This window comes from Ambystoma mexicanum, chromosome 4p, assembly GCF_040938575.1.
Source record: "Ambystoma mexicanum isolate Mex_15411 chromosome 4p, UKY_AmexF1_1, whole genome shotgun sequence".
Classification (NCBI taxonomy): Eukaryota; Metazoa; Chordata; class Amphibia; order Caudata; family Ambystomatidae; genus Ambystoma; species Ambystoma mexicanum.
Genome location: NC_090927.1, coordinates 530,035,779 through 530,053,914, shown reverse-complemented (window position 1 = coordinate 530,053,914; position 18,136 = coordinate 530,035,779). Strand labels below are relative to the sequence as shown.

Sequence of the window (18,136 nt, the reverse complement as noted above, 5' to 3'; positions counted from 1 at the left end):
CACTCTGAAGTCATGCAATTTTACAACTGTCCCATGGGAGGCTGTGCTTGCTAGATCTCAAAGGACCTACTTGTTGTGCTTTATCAATCTGAATTTTCAATGCAGTGTAATCATTTAATATAAAGTGAAAGTCTCTTGGCACAACTTTGCATGTGCCCTGCCTCCTTCAAAAAGTGAATGCAGAGTATTATGTGCCTTGATCTACTCTCAATATCACACTTGAGCTATATGACTTCTGTGGTACCTTTTTGAGGGCTTTCAACATGTTCATAATTCTTGGTACTTTATCTTCAATCACAGCAGTGGCATTTTTATTCTGGTCTGTGCATTCCTGAGGCTGGTGATCTTCTCTAGTTTATTTTAAAGCTGCCACCAGCATCAGAGTTCATCAGCAGTTACTTCCCGAAAGACATCCTTGATATCTTCCTTCAGCCCTTGCAAGGAACTCCAAGCACTGCAGTAGTAATTGGCACATTTTCCACTGGTGCCCCTTTAGGCAATTACATTCCTCCATTTCTTGAACCATTATATTGTTGTGTAGTGTCAGATAACGTTTTGGCCGTCTTTAGTAAGGCTTGAATACAAGGATAACCCATACCTTCCTCTGGGTTTTAGACTTTGTAGTGTCGTGTTACCGGACTGCTGTGAAGCTTCTGCTCCCCTCACCTTGAGACAGGGAGTTTGAGATGCTAAAATAAATCAATTACCTAGCACCACTTTCCAAATCGGATTACCATTCTTCTCCAAGTCCCTGGAAAGCCTGGTATATTAATGGCTAGTCTATAAATAATGAGGCCTCTCTCTATATCTTTGTGGCATTTGCCTTCCCCTGTCCAACCATTGAGTGGAGTCACCACCCTGCATGCCCCCCATAGAACACTGGATCAAGGCTCCTTTACTCATAGATGTAGCTATCGGCCCAGGAGAGCTGCATAGAATTGCAGGAGGTGCATCCCACTTGTTACCCGCAGGTGAAACGCCCTGCACTCAACAGCGAACAGTCACAAGGCATCTGCTTCAGCCCCCCAAGAGCGAGGATGAGAAGCACCTCAGGCAGAAGGGGGGTGGGGGGTGCCGACAAAACCTCTGGAAGCAGGTAATCACTCTGGCACCCCAAATTCAAGTGCATCTCACTGCACCTCTGTGTAACCCCTAGGCTTCTCTGTCATAAGCAGATCACCACTTTCCCATAGGATCCATATGCTGAGGGCTCCACATCTGAACTGCAAACCAGTCTGCCATCTTGCAGACTCCCCAATTGAGTCCAAGCTCCACAACGTCAGGATATCGACTGTCTGCCACACTCCCAAGGCACCCACCACCATCCTCTGTCAACATCAAGCACAGGGGTCAGCTGGCAACTGGGTACAAAATAGCTGTGAAAAGCTTGTCTGTTCACTGTGAAATCTTTGCCAGCCCCCGAAGATGCCATTTATAGATTAAATCATGTTTTGTTGACTAAAAACTGCATCACTTCACATAATGTGACTAAAGTATTTTTAATTTGCAGATTTTTAAAAGTTATCTTCACTTCTGATTGGAAGCTTCAGTTTATTTGGGGTTTTTAAGGTGGTATTCGCTGTGGATTTTTCTGTTTTTCCAATGCCAAAACTACAATCGTTGACCATGTCTGCTCCAAAACGGTTGATGAAATGGTAGCTAACTAGCAATTGCAACCGGGTACAGACTATTCCAGGTTCTCAATAGAAAAATGCAGTAAAAAGCATGAAATTGCTACGAGCAATGGGGATTTGACACTCTTGTGATCCCTGTAGCTGCCTGCTAGCAACACACAGTGCTACATAACCACCACTGAAATCTAATAATAAATAACAACACGCAGTTGGTTAAAAAAAATCCAAAATATGTTTTAAAAGCTTGTGTTACCCCCTCAATCTGCCTTTCATCACAGTTCCTCTTCTTGATATCTATCCTAAGTGCTTTGTCAAGGGAAGATCGATAGATCCTATCAAATGGAGGAAGGGATTGAAGGAAGGATTTGATGAACAGGAGGTAAACGCAGTGTTTTGAGGAATGAGAAGAATGCAATAAACCTAACTTGCATATAAGATGTAAATTATAGGTTTATGTCCTTTATATACATTAAATGTGACCCTTGAAATGTCTTCTAAATGTCTGCCAATGCTCCTTTATACCTATGTCAAGCACATAGTTAATGTCACATTGGCATTTCTTATGACATTAGTTTGCCTGGGGAGGCAAAAGTTCTTCCTGTTATCTAGCAACCCAGGCTCTTCTAGGATATAATCAGGGGCTAGGTAACTCTTGGTAATTCTGAACCCTGCAATGCTATAGCTTTGTAGTTCTAATAATAATACCTAGTTCACACCTATTCACCATCCACTCCCAATACACTGATGGTAGTACCATTTTCAGCTAAATTATTGGCAATACAAAAGGGAGCTATAGAGGGAAAATAAAAGGGTAGACCCATGGAGGTTTGCATATAGACGACTGGGGGTTCAGATTGTTTTTAACTTAACCAGATACAAAGTAATTTCCAGTCAACACGCTAGCTAGTACTTGTCCATGATAGCTGATAATTGGAGATGTGTATGGTCTAACAGTCCTGGAGTCACCATAATGATAAGGTTCCAAATTTTGTCTTGTTTTTGATAGTGTATCCAGCCAGTACACACAGATGTCCAGATATTCTACTGCCTGAGAAATCATTGTTGAGCAAGTGTTTGTTTTCTATGAAGTCCTAGACTATGGCGCTAGTTCTTGTTATGGAGGAGGTTCAGGAAGAGAGTCCCACTGACGTTTCCTCTGGTGGTGTTATATTATCACACAGTGCATATATAGCCTATTTCACCTATCTTTACTTATTTCATTGTTAATTTATGGGGAATTGACGCTTGGGCTCTTTTCCCCCCCCCCTCCAGAGAACTGAAAAGAAGAGGCGATAAAATTCCGAACTGCAAATCAAAAATTGAACTTCTTGGGAGCTATGATCCACAAAAATGCCTCATTATTGAAGATCCATATTATGTAAGCATCCTGAATTAAATTGTTACATTTTGGCTGAATGGTACAGTGAAAGCCTACTTTTTTGTTGCATTATCTAGAAAATACATTGTCCTATCCTCTGTCATTTCAATGCATCTTCTTTTTGAAGTCCATGGAACTCGCACATGTACAATAGCCAGTTTTCCACCACCGGTCTACACAGGTTTCGCCAGAGTAGTTATGGTCTCATCAACCATGCCCTCCATCAAACTATGGGATGATTTTTCAATAGATACCCAAAAGAAACACTGGTGGAAACGTGAATTTACATGAGTTGGTCACGTTGAAGCAGCTGAACCAGAGGGGGTAAGTAAGTAGTACTCGATTACCTGTTCACTTTCTTCCCCACTTGTACGATGTCTGCCTCAGCAGGAATAAGACCCGTGTGTGTGTGTGTGTTTTTAATATACCAAACATTTAATTTAACAAAAGCAGAAAATGTGACTTAATCTGCCTCCAACTATTCCACCCTTCTGCATAGCACACCATATTTCTTCTCCACACCTGCGAGACTGAACACCTTCAAATAGCTTCCATGCACCTCTTTAGTTATTTGTTAAACTTCTTCGAGACTAGTAACTTGTTCAATGTTAACCAAATTGGTTTCAGACCCCAAGCATGCCTCCTCTTTACGAGAGAAAAGATTTTTAGAATCTTTACAGTTCTGATCTTGCTAGACCTGTTGCCGTTTACAATAGTGAATTATACTTGCTAGCACAAACAACTGCATGGCATTTTATGCACTAGTTGCTGCATGCAAAAATTGCTTAAATGTTTAATGCAGGATCACTCTACAAAAGTCCAATCACAGTTTGAATCCTCCATCTCCCTAATCAAGTGTGCGGCACACACACCCTCGTGCTGCATCCAATCAACTTGGCTTTGACATGTACTTGAGGCCCCTTGGTGACCGAATTGAGTTATTGTATTGGACATCCTCCAGGCAGGAAACTCCTCCAATACTATCACAACTTTTCGGCAGAGGATCTGTTGCTGATAATCTGTTTTAAATGCAAATAAAATGAAACTATTCCCTTAAGTGCCCACCCACCTTGGGAAAACCACAATCCTAGTTCCTAAATCTAAAAATATACGAAATTGATGAACAGCTAACCTCTATACCTCAAATCAACCTCACCTCGCAAAACACCCAATCTACTTTATGAACCCTGAAAGATAGCCCCTTACTTGGAGATTAACGGAAAATCAAAATGACATGGGCCCTTATATTAGCCAGTTTGGACTATTGTAATGCTGCCTGAGCAAGGAACCAATATTCAATTTCAAGTTGCTTCAGATCCAAGCAGTGTGGCTAATTTCCTCCCCAAAACCCTCATAACTGTTTTCCCTACTTTGAAAGCTATGGAGTGACTTTCCACTGACCAGGAATCATCCTCCAGATATCTTTGCTTCATCCACAGGAACCAACAAAAGGAGGGGCTACTTTACTGCAATGTGAATATCCTTAAATACGGCACACACATGTGCCTCGCATCAGCCTGTCAGAACAAGATGGTGTGCCCTTGGTTCAGAAAGAAATGGTATGGTGCAGAAATCAGTGATTGTTTGGACCAAGACTCGAACAACCTTGTTGGAAATCCAGCTGGAAACCTAAATAAGTTGGCTTTGGGTTAACCTCCACTGCATATGGAAAGGGATCCTCAATGCTGTTCTGTATTGTCAGATTCTTGTATTTAAGTACAGGGGTCTACACCCTCATGCTAATGGGACACCCAGATGTGTCCATTTGTTATAATAGGAATGGACTTCAGCAGTAAATCCCGAGATGGGAGTCATTACTGAGTCGGGTAATACCCCGGGGTCTAAATTGCAGCCCCATTACCTGAACCCGGCAAGCTCCCCTGCCCCCTTTTGAGGTGTTTTGCTTTTGGCATAATATTTTTTTTTCAATTTAAGAAACTGTATGTTTTCCGTTTCTCAATTTGAAAAATAATCCTACATATCAAGATGTCCACCATGGATTAGGGAGAAGGGAATTACACGTAGTCCCGATCCACTTTTACATGGCGGTCATTGCCCTGTTGCAGATGTGAACTGTGATGAATCGAGGGTTTTTGAGCCCACTCGCAAGAACCTCTGTAGGGGTCTGGGCAAGGGGGACCTCGCTGGGAGTGACTCTTTTAGGGGACAAGGACTCCTGTTCCTATGACAAACTCCCTAGATTGCCCAATATATCAGCATGTATGGGACTGCCTGCTGGAAGAAGCATGTAACAACTTTATTTTTGGCCTTTGCAATTCTGAAGAGAATCTATACGGAAAATAGGACGTCTCTTTAAGAAGAGACGTGCATTTAACTGAGTTAAGTGTAGGAAGAGCAAGTGCAGAGTTAAGCCAGTCCCGAGTTCCCCATTGTGTTGTATTTCAGTGGTTTTTTGGCAATACGTTTCTTACCTTGACTGATGACTAACTAACTAAAGCTTTTTTCATTGAATTTCAAGTGTTTTGTTATTCCATAGATTAGATCATGCCATCCCTACTGTATATTTCAGAACAATACCAGACCACTAGCCATTGCCTTCGGCCATTCCGTTCCCACTGAATTTTTTAAATCACTATCTGGACAAACTCTATATTTTAAAACATTACTAGACTTCTAGCCATTTCCAGTGGGCACAGGCAATTGCTGTCTGTTCACTTGTTTTGGGAGGATAGGTCAGGGGCAACATGCTCATCTTGAATGCAAGACGAGGCGGAGCAACACAGGTTCGATCCTCGGGTCAGCGCTTAGAAACCTCTGTGTATTAAGTGCGTTATAAATAACCCATTACAATTACTAGCCATGGCCTATGGCCGGTGATTTTTCACCTTACTGTTTCTGTTATAATTACTACAAACATTTTTGTAATTACTTTTTTGGCATAGCCTGGGGTATGACTTTATAATGAGGTTTTCCTGTTTTCAGTGTTTTCCCTTGTTCCCCCTGCAAATAATCACAGATAACTGTTGTAAACACAAAAATATTATTTGGTTTCTTTGCATGCATAAGTAGGATAATATCTCTCATGACTGGCTGCAAGAATAACATATGACCAGGTTTGAGAGGTTAACCTTGAAGTTCTTGGACCAACCCCATCTCCAGCCGAAAGTCACAAGAGGCTCCTCTGGCAACCCCAATCGGGAAGAAATTGCCTCTTCCCAGCAACAGCACAGACAATATCAGAGCGACTAACCACTGATGGACTAGGTGATCAGGTGACGAAGAGTGTCTCATCCCTTCTGAATTTCTTTTAGGGGTGTCAAGCCCAGGGCATCCTAGTTAAGGGCGGAACAGTGAAGGGTGAATACCAGCCCTTGACCACCTTTGTCACTTAGCCTATGAGCCTTTCCTTTTGCCTTTACACCTGTGAGTACCCACATCTTCCAAAATACTGTACTGTATCTCAACACTGTGCTACTCACCTATAATGCATTCACTCCTGCTCCTCCTCCTCTTACTAGTCTCTCCCTATGCTTTCTCCCACTAATCCGTTTCTCTTCCACCTCCTTCCAACAAACAAGCTAACCATACCTCCTTTAACACCTATCCACCGTGCTTGTCCTCCTCTGAGACTCAACTTCTCTACTCTTCCTTACCTCATCAACCAAACATTGCACTCTGGAATGCTCAGTCTGTATGCAACAAAACTTCCTTTGTCACTGACTATTTTACTCCAGATATACTCCCTGAGATCTTCTTGCTATCACTGAAACCTAGATTTCTCCATCTAACACTGCACTCTGGCAGCACTACACAACTCCAAAGTATCCTTTGTTCACTCTCCTCGACTGACTGGCAGAGGTGGAGGCGTTGGGCACTTACTCTATTCCCGCCTCAATGCCTTACAAATCGCCAATGCCATGTTCTCCCCTACCTCTGAATTCACCATCTCTGCTATTGCTTTGCCTTACTAGGTTCACATCTCCATCTATCGTCCTACTGGACCGTTCTTGGATGATCTTGGGCAACACCTTGATTCTCTTTCCACTAAACATCACCTCATTCTCTTAGATGACTTTAACCTTCCCTCTCTAACCACTTCTCAGAAATCTGTCTTTTCTTAATAATCATGCTCTCCACCTTATTCATAACCCACCTATCCACACAGTGGGTAACTCTTTGGGTCTCTTATTCATCTCAACCTCTCTCAGCCACAAATACTACTGTAACACCATCCATATCTGATCACTCTATTGTTTCCACCTACATCTCCTTTCCACTCTCTGACCTTTCCTCTCCCACTTGCTTCACCCATTCCCCCTTTCCTACAGTTCTCACTCTCCTCCTTCACACGCGATACCTTTTCCACCAACACTGCATTCTCCCAATCCCTATGATATGGCTCATTATCCTCTCAATTCCCACTGCTTACTTTCACCCCTAAGTCTCAGCATCCTCAACTATGGGTCACCACATTCATACGCTCTCTTCGCAGAGACATGTCGGGCTGCTGCGCAAAATGGATGCGTACCCACTTGCATGAGGACTTGCAACTCTACCTCTATGACCTGAACACTCTCAAGTCCCCTCTTGATAGGACAAAAAGGCAGTTCTACCGAACCCTCATTTACTCACTCCAACCTTGCTCGTGGGCTCCAGGACACCCTAAACTCACTCCTCCTAAGTCTATGACTATCAACTCCACTCTCACAGCTAATGACCTAGCGGAATACTTCGCTGGAAACATTTAGAGAGACTCTCCTGACCTTTCTCGTACTCCCTCCTCCTACATTTTACACTCCGCCTACACTACCATCGTCCCCTGCCTCCATCTCCCACTTTAGTCACACTAATACTTACAAAGTGCTATCTCTATTGATGAAGGCTAACCCCTCTTGTGCCCCATCAGACCCTCTTGATCTCCAGCTAGTCTAGCCTATTGCCCCTATAGTAGCCTCTCATCTCTCTGCACCCGTCAACCTGTCCTTCGACTCTGCTTTCTTTTCATCTCTTTTCAAAATAGCCACTGTCACCCCTCTCCTAAAAAGGAAGCTGCTGACCCGATCCTACCGTCTAACTTTCGCCATCTCTCTCCTTCTGTACTACTCTAAAGTGCTTGAAAGGGTTGTGTTCAACCGTCTTACCAATTTCTTAGACATCCACAACCTTCCAGACCCCTTACAAGTTGGTTTCCGCTCCCGTCACTCCACGGAAATTGCTCTCATGAATGTGTCCAACTTCATTGCCTCTGCTAAGCACTCAACCCTATCCTCAATCCTTATTCTCCTTGACCTGTCTGCTGTTTTTGACACTGCCGATCACTCTGATCTCCTTAATAATCTTTCTTCTTGGGATTCCTGGATTGAATCCTACATTGCACCTCACCAATTCTCGGTCTCCTGGAACGACGACTCACAACTCGCTCCTCTAGCTGTTGGTGTTCCACAAGGCTCTGTCTTGGGTTCACTCCTCTTTACACTCTACATTTCTGCCCTTTGGGCCCTTATCTCCTCCTTTGGGTTCTCGTACCAACTCTTTGCGGACAACACCCACACCTTCTTCTCTTTTCCTGAACTCTCCTCTGATCTCCCTATCAAAATACATTTCCATCTGTCTCTCTGCCATTAAATATTGAATGGCTTTACACTCTCTGATGTTGAACTCTACCAAAACCGAGGTACTCTTCTTCCCTGGCAAAAGCTCTCTCTTCTCTTCCTCTGCCTATCCCGTTCTCACCTGACACTCTCCCCTACTCTTCTTCAGCTAGAAACCTCTGCATCACCTGACCCTTCTCACACCTGCTCTACTTTTAACTCCAAAACAGCAGCTTGCCTCAACCTACTAAACATTAGGAAAATCAGGCACCTCCTTCCTTTCAACTCCGCCAAGCATCTCTTAACTACTCTTGTCTTTTCTAAACTGTACTACTGTCAGCATCCCCCTTGGTGTGTTCCCAACTATGCTTTCTGTCCTCTTGACAAGATGATTAACTTTGCTACCAGGACTCTCTTTGATCTCCCTCACTTTACACCTACTTCGTTGTACCGTCACCAGGCTGGTTTGCTGATGATGCAAAACGGGGCCTGATTTAAATGTCTTCACCCGGTTCACAAATCTATCACATGGTAAGGCATCACTGTATCTATCCTACTTTTTCCAACTCTATAAGCCTTCTCGTAATCTTTGCTCTGCTTCCCTGACCACCCTTGTGGCTCCTTGCCCTCTCTGTGCTTACTCTCGCTTCCACTCTTTCTCTCTTCTTGCTCTGCTTACATGGAATTCTCTTCCCCGGTCATCCGATAAACAGTCCATGCAGATTTGTTCAAAACCAAACCAAAAGCCTACCTCCTTGGCTCCGAGTTACCCTCTTAACATACCCCTCATCTGCCTGCTAGCTAACATTTTTCCCTCACCTCAAACCTGCCTCTGTGTTCCACTTCTGTTCCTCCATTCTAGCAATTCATCCATCATGGTCGCATTCCGAGCACAGCTGGCCGTACCGCCTACCCGCACTTAAATATTTCCAATGTTGGTTGTCATTAATCCATGTATGTCAACGTATGTATTGTCCCTGGTGACTGCTCCATTTCCTCTCCTCCACAACCTGGCTAGGATGTCCCTCAAACTCACCCTATTGTAAGAAGCTCACTGCTTTCCGTCAAATCTGATTTCTTATCTATTGCACCTTCTTTTGTGATCAAAAGAGCATTGGTCTTCCTGTAAATAAATCCAACCTAATGCAACCATCGCTCAAAAGACGTTCATCAATCGCAGACTGATTTTGACCTGTTTTGACAGTGGTATCGTTATGTATAAAAGATGGCAGGCTTTGAGAACTCACAATTTCTTTTAGGCAATGTGCAGTGAGATTAAATGATTTGCCAAGGATCACACACTTTGGTTAAGCAGCGTGCTGCAAGCCCCTTGATTTATGCCTGGTCTATTGGTGACTGTTGTGATACATTGCACAGCCCCAACTACCCGCATTTAAACAGCACATAAAAGGGAAAAAAATGACCGGCTGCAAAAATAACAAATGCCCAGGTACTTTTGCCACCATAGCGAACATCAAAAGCTGGCACCCATGCATATACATAACAGTAAGTGAACATGCATCTTAAAGTGAAAGTATACAAACGTAGGTCAACTGACCTTCCCCCTAGAAGAACTTGCGCAAAACAAAATAACATTGGACTTTAAAAAAAAAAAAGTAATCAACACCAGAAACCTAACAGGAAAGAGGAAATGTTCAATAAATATGCTGGCAAAGAATAAAAGTGCTCACCTTTTAAACCTAGCAATCTTTAGTGAAATATTCCCTGGAAAACAAAATCCCAATACAAAACAAGTCCTTGTGGGTAAGCGTCTGCACTGGCAACATGACCACCCGAGTAAAATCCTGGTAGCCAAATAGTTGACCAAGCTTGCCAACCTCTAAAAAACCAAGGGGTTGCATCTATCCTCTGAAAGAAAGTTACGCTGTCCACTCCTCTGTCTTTTACTTGTGCCCTGAAAAGCAACCACTATCCGGGGAAAATAACTGCTCCATGGTCCAGGATTGCAACCTCTCTTGCCACATCCTGGGCAAATACTCATGACTGACTTGCCCTCTCATCATTTCCCCTTCCCCTCCTCTTGTCCATGTTGGCGTTCAACAATACTCTGCTTTATAAACATAATTTGAAAAGTACACATACCATACTGTCACTCCAATATATACATCCTTAGGCAAAAAGTATACAGTTGTGGCACTATACCCCCTGCCCCTCTTGAGTGGGAGACTAAAAATACCTGAGTGCAATTCAGCAACAGGCAAAAGAATTGCCGCTCAGAGCTGTCAGAGAGCACTAGGCACATAGATTCTGAAATCATATTGTGGCATAATATATAACAAAAGGTTTGGATTTGCAATTATCCATGTATTAGCAGCTCCTTACCCAGAGAGAGCTTCTCTTTTCATGTCGGCCTCATGGCAGATTGACTGCAATACTTACGTGCAGTAATCGGGACCAACCCTACTTGGTTTCAAAGCGCCCTCAGGCCCTGTTGCTCTAAGTGGTCTTGTAATTGGAGCTCATTTATTAGGCAACATGGCCTGAGGCAGGCTGGCCCCTTCCTCGCTTTGAAACTGAGCAGGGTCGGTTACGGATGGGAGACAGTCCACTTTCCTGGATGACGTGTATATTATTCGTTTTACTGCATGGATGGGAGTCCAGGATCGCTATTTTAGTATTGTGATGAATCCGATGGATTTGCCACTTTTCCCGGCTGTGACCTACTCCCATGTGGCCAGGGGATGGCAGCTTCTACCTGATCCTGCGTATAAACAGGGTGAAAGAGCACTAGAATAGATCACTGCGCTGATCATGTTTGTTAATGAGTTTATCCTGCTGCCAGCGAGAGGTTCTTGGGAGACGTTGCTCATAAGGCTCAATGAATTTGCTGTGAGTTTGGTTAAGACCCCTGGTCACCAGAGCGCTGGATCCCTGATAATGTAGTAAGACTATTTGGTTAACAATTTGAAAACGAATAAGGAGAAGTCTTGGTCCTTTGTATTTATCCCCGTAAGTGGAAAGGTGGTTTATTTGTACGCTTAAAGCTGACACGTGTTTCGACCCAACAGGGGTCTTTTTCAAGGCGTGTGTATAAAAGGTGGATGGCTGAGTTGGGTGGAGCTCTTAAATAAGGCTCTGGCTGTTTAACCTGTGCGGCCTGGGGGGCCCCTGGGAAAATATGGGCTACATATTTGTATGACGATGCCCACTGGGGGGGCCACTTGCTGTCGCCACAAGAAGGCTGAAGTGGTAGGCTTTAGATTGTTGACTATATTGAGAGTTCACAAACCAGATTCGACATTTGTGGGACTCCTACAATTGTCAAGTAGTCGGTGTCACTATGTATTTTACCCTCTCAAAATGGTGCCTGGTTTTTCTTGCAGTTATACATGCACTACCATTTGCACTTGAACTGTACCCTTGCAGATGAGACAACCAAGATAATCTAATTGGACACCAAGTAGCAATAGCACGTTATCAATACAAGTTCCAGAGGACGAAATCATATTGGACTGTGTAGCACTACCACCTTATCCTTACTATTTCAATATATATGACAATCTCCAGGCTCTACTTGACATCATGCCTGTATCTATAATATAATCTGCGCAATGAGCATGGTAGAGCGGATTTATCCCATATTCATCCCACTAAAAGAAAGGGATTCCCATGGAAAATCGAGTTGCACTGGCATTTTGAGCACCATACAATAGCAGCAGCTTTGCACATGATTAATAACAATGTTATATAACAAAGCAGCACTTTACTATTGCCATTTGCACTAATATGACGGCTACATGATTTTGTTTTAAAATCCCAAAATTGATTTTGAATGTCTATCTTGAATATGCAGCAGCATTTGGTCATAGTCTTGACATTTCCTCTTCTGTTCATGTCATTTTGCACAGTGTTATTTCCTGTGAATTTAATGGACCTTTAATGTGATCTGACAGTTATATTATTAAGTTGACATATAGTGGCATTTGCAGCCCCTTGTGTTGGATATAGCATCCATGACTAAGAGCGGATTTTTGTCAGATTGTTACTGCTCAGCACGGCTCGCAGTATCTTTTTTTACTAGACACAGATCCAGTTTGGCTCAATTTTAAAGAATGTTATTGTGACTTTGTCGGTTTGTACACTATTGCACAAGCACCGGTAAACGTTTGTTAATTATGCTTTCACTAACTCTGTGCTGACTTGGAACGCACTCATGTGATTATATGAAGTCAAGCAGTGCTGGTCACAGGCAGTATATTTTCAGGAGCTTACATAATTGTACATCTAGCCTGAGGAAGTCTTGTTTTTCGGACACAACGTGTGGCTGAATTGTACTTTGCGGCTATATTTTCATGACGCCACCATAGACCGATAAATGCAGGCTGGCTACAATGTTTTTTAAACATTGTGACTTTTTTGAATAAACGGATCTTTTAGCACTTTACTCACGAGTGTTCTGAGGCTTGTGGATCTGCCTAGATCACATGCTCTGCATAGTCCAACATCTAGTGGTAGTCCGAGTATTACAAGATTTGTTTTCGAAACTCGAAAAAGGACATAGACTGGGTGAGTTAGTAATACTATCCCTAGGGTGACGTCTACTATACCCATGGTCTTTCACTCGTCGAGGTCCCTCAGATTGTTTCTTTCCGCCATTGTGGTTGGTCGCAAGTTGCAGAGTTCCTTTCAGGCTGATGCCTTGATTATCTAAAGTTTATTCGTAGACTTTCTCTTTGTATACTTTACCGTCCGCCCATTGCCGCTGCATTATCTACTGCTAGATGGCCCTCGGCGGATGGCTCCATCATCGTCGACGACGCCTGACTGATTCGACGACCAGAGACTGCGGCCTTCACAGGCCTCGACCCTTACAGTGTGGAGGACGGGGGGAGGTTTCATATAGTTGCGTCCCTTTAGATAATGCCTATTCTGCCACCCTATTTTCCCTTTTGTCACCAAACTGCCCTTTCCATTTAGTATGGAAAATACCCCTTTTTAAATGTTGCCCTTCCTGTAATAGGAAGTTCCTGTGGAAGGATACGCACCGAGTGTGCAACTACTGTCTTCCTAGGGACCACCCAGAAAAGATTTGCAAGTCCTGCAGACTTTTCTGCCCCAAAACCCTGAAAGACTGCCTGACCAAGCGCTGGGCCGTCCACGCTTTGCAGGCTGAAGCCTCCATTGACGCGGCAGGGGAGTCCAGTGAGGGCAGTATCCACATCATAAGATGACACCAAAGGCGACCAAGGTTTATCAGAACCCCATTTGCGGGACCCTGACACCACTAAGCAGGGCCGCGGCTCTGTGACGGACACTACACCAAGCGGCCCAGGCGCACACACTTCCAAACAAGCTAAACACACAACCCATGGCTGACCGTCGGCGAAGTCGTCACCCTTCGAAGCCCATGCAGTGTCTGCGTAGAAAACCTCTAAACCTTCCCTGTCCTCTGTGCCATTGCACACACTTTCGCTGCATGACAGGCCTCCTAAACTGGTGCCAAAAGCGGTTACGGACACCACACATTACACCGAAAATGCAAGAGCCTTTAAAGAAACATGTACCTGCTACCCTTCTAAAGACAAAGCTGCCGAAATTAGCTAAATTCTCGACACCTTTGCCACTCCAGCCGACTGTGTCTCAGGATGCTGGTTCCTCCGCCCCTGCAGATACTCACTGGGGCAATGCAGCACAAAAACCAGGCACCCTCTCAACACATCTACCCCCTCAGTTTTTCCAACCCCCCACTGAGTGGACCCCAAACATTTCAATAGAATAATGAAGGTGATGTCCTGCTTTGTAGATTTCATGGACAGGCACGCTGACAAACTCGGGTCTCATAGGGACTCCTCTGACGGGGGTTGCTAAACACCAACCCCATGTCAAAAAGCCACATCTTGACACCTTGCAGCCCAGCACTTCTACCCAGGGCCCGCCAGCCTCCCTTTTTCAAGACCCCTCTCAGGACATGTATGTAGTCAATCCCTCAGGACCCCGGCAGGGAGATCAATACAGCCAAGACCAGTATTATGATCATGATGACTTATATAATCTAGTCGCCTGACCACCAGGATCAGCCCGTGGCAGACTCTCCAGTAGATAATCAGCTGCAATATAACGAGCTGCTGCTAAAGGCTGTCCAATATTTCAATATTGAGACGCAGGTGCACAAGGACTTTGTGGAGGACATTCCTGGTGACAAGCAGTCTGCCACTCAGTTCATTCCCTTTTTACAGTCCATAGTAGTATCCAGCCTTCCCTGCTTACGCCAAACCTCACAAGGGCATCTAAAAATTATTCAAGCCAGCGCCTACAGACCCGCCTGTACATTAGGGGTCAGCTCAAACCTGACTCACTTGTCACCGCTACTAGAAAGAGGTCAGGTACTCCCCTGGCATCGTCTGATGCTCCGCCAGATAAGGAAAGTAAAAGGATTTACACCTTCGGTAGAAAGGTTGTGTCCTCGGGAGCCCATCAGGCAAGAATTGCTAATAACACCACCCTCCTAGCTAGTTATGCCTGGCGTAAGTGGGACAAGTTAGAACATCAAGTTGAGGGGGTTCCAGAACCCTTAAGGTCTCGGCTTCTAAACACCATCTAAGAAGGCAAGCTGTTATCTAACTACATTCTTAAAACCAACCTCGTCGCTCCAGACAATGCGGGTTGCATCATTGCAGAGGACACACTTATCAAACGCCATGCCTGGCTTAGACAGTCTGGGTTTAAATTGGAGACATAGAGCACCCTGCTTAACATGCCGGGGTAAACTAATGTCCTCTTTGGCAAGGCAGTCGAAGATGCCCTCGAAAGTTCAAAGGAAGAGTATGACGCTCTTAAGTCCCTCTGCCAATTAACCAACAAACCCTTCGTCCAACGGGGTTCCTCTAACTCCCAGAGGTTTTGGGGACAGGGCACGCGCCGCTCTTCCGGGTTCAATCAAGGCAGCCAGTCTTCGTCATGGGGCTCCTCACAGGCAGTCTTCCTATTCTAATTTTCAAAGAGGCCATAAGAGATCCAGAGGAAGAGGCAGAACCTCCCCTGCCCTACAGCAATGACACAGTGCTCCAAGTCCCCTACAATGCCACTCTAGTAGGTCGCATTTCACATTTTGCCTACGCATGGGAGGTGATCACGTCAGACAAGTAGGTATTGTTCACCGTAGTAAGCTGGCATTGCATAGAACATATGCAAAAACCACCCGACCAACTGCCAGGACAAAGGATGACGCCAGAAGAGCGGCACATACTACTGGAGGAAGTGAAAGCCCTGCTGAAAAAAGGGGCCATAGAGAGTATCCCAGCAAATCAAGTAAACAAGGGTATTTATTCAACGTACTTTCTTGTGCCAAAAAAATACCTATCCATGTGCCCAAGTCTAGATCTGCGCCCAGCAAACCCATATGTCAAACTTTAAAAGTTTTGCCTAGCCACGCTGCAAGAGGTAATCCCCCTCTTAAAACGGGGGGGGGAATGCATTCTTTCATATTTCAATGTTCCCAGCGCACAGAAAATATCTGCGATTACAAATGGCGGGAGTACACTACCACTTCAAGTGTTAGGGAGAATTCTCAGAAATGCGCTAATTCCCTTCTAACTTAGAGACCCCAAACTCTTTTTGCTGGACTTTAGGACTTTTAATTTCTTTTTATTTTTTTTATTTTTTTCCAACACTTTATTAGTTTTCTCATAAACAACAATAGTAAGAGAAACAATGTTTCACAGACAGTATAAGCATGAAATATACAAACTGACAAAAGTATCTTAAACAGTTCATTTCAAGCTGAAAACCAACCATAGTGAAACAACCATCAAAAAGAACCACACCAGACAAGACAAGACAAAAAAAAAAAAAAAAAGAGGAACCCCACTCTCTACACCTCGAATACTATTACCGCCAAACAATGCCATCTCCCCATCAGCCATACAAGGCCAAAAAAGGACCCCACAATCTCAAATAATCTTCATCCTTATCTTTATTATGGAATGAAACCTTGTCATACTGCGCCAACACATGTAATTCTGTCAGCCACTCATCAACATTAGGTTTCTTCCTTGATTTCCAAACCCTGAGAATCAACTTAATAGCCACCATAATGGCCCTATCAATCCAGCAAGAATGTCTCGCAATTCGACCACTCCTATCTTTACGGGAAAGTAAGATGACATTCACAGCCGACCTCCGCAAAATCACATCAAAAATCAAATCAATTCTATCAATCACTGCCGTCCAAAAGTCCAGCACTCTCGGGCAATCCCACAGTAAATGCACTAAAGTACCTCTATCCCTGTTACAACTCCAACACAAATCATCCGGTCGGAGCCCCAATCTAAACATCCTAACAGGTGTCCAATACACCTTCCCAATAATTTTTTGTCGAATTAACCGTAAGCCCATATCAGGACCCAAATGCAAATTAACCTTTAGAACGTATTTCCAATCCAACTCAGAAATCTCATCCAGAACATCATCAGACCAAGTATTTCTCAATCTAGACCATGCCTCCCGAAGTTTCTCATTAATAGGCATAAATTGCATATAAGTACGTACTCCGTATTCCGGACCTTCCAATAAGGTAGCAATCTCCGGTTTATTTCCAATAGACCCATCAGCCAAAACCAATCTGCAAGTTATCAAATTTTCAAAAGCCAAGTACCTATTCAATTCACTTCGCCTCAAACCATACCTGTTCACTAATGCCTCAAAACTCAATAACCTATCCCCATCCAATACATCTGCCAATTTCAGGATACCCTTATTAATCCAACTAGGCCAACTCAAACATTTATTATCAATCTGCAAAGCAGTATTGTACCATATAGAAGCATCTCTACTGAATCCATAACTCATATCATTATCCCGAAACCACTCCCCAATTACTTGTCTAGTAGCCACAACCGGGCGCAACTTCAATCTCTTAATCGGCAATTTATCCATACTATATATGGATCTCAAGTCAAAGGGAGCACAAATACCCCTTTCCATACGCAACCAAATTGGTTCACTCACCGCTCTATCCCTAAAGTAATATGAGCTTTTTTTAAGTACAAACGCTTTATAGTATTTCATCAAATCAGGGAATCCAAAACCTCCATCTTCAACTTTTTGCACTAGCATGTATTTCGGAATCCGAGGCCTCTTACCAGAACCCCACAAGAAAGAAGAAAATAGTTTCTCAATCTTAAGTAACTGCTTCTTATACAACAACAACGGGATGGATTGAATAACATACAAGATTTTTGGCAAAAGAACCATCTTAATTGCATTGATCTTTGCCCACAGGTTCAGAGTCAATTTTTCCCATCTCCTAATTAACAATGACATTTGCGCATGCACCAAATTCAGATTATATTGCTGTAATTTCTTCAAGTCCCCAATAATATGAATTCCTAGATATTTAACCCCCTCTGGAGACCATTTACAATTCCATGTGTTCAAAACCGTATTCACACGCCGACCAGACAAAGGAAAAACCTCAGTCTTGTCCCAATTCACCTTGTGTCCTGACAATTCACCCACTTCTTGAAACATTGATTTTATTACATCTCCACACACTTCCGGATTCGATAACATAAGGAGCATATCATCAGCATACGATAGAACTTTCACTTCAA

The 18,136-nt window shown here is 43.7% G+C and overlaps 1 protein-coding gene across 5 annotated transcripts in view; it reads left to right on the top strand.

Moving 5' to 3' along the window:
• The window catches only part of ACP1 (acid phosphatase 1), a 302,138-nt gene that overhangs the window by 216,720 nt on the left and 67,282 nt on the right, over positions 1 to 18,136 (top strand). For 3 of the 5 annotated variants that reach the window (XM_069606057.1, XM_069606059.1, XM_069606058.1), the window contains one exon: positions 2,907 to 3,012. The exons of the other annotated variants lie outside the window; for them this stretch is intronic. In XM_069606057.1, coding sequence (XP_069462158.1) covers positions 2,907 to 3,012 — 106 coding nt within the window. The remainder of the gene's footprint in view (positions 1 to 2,906; positions 3,013 to 18,136) is intronic. 5 annotated transcript variants of the gene reach the window in all.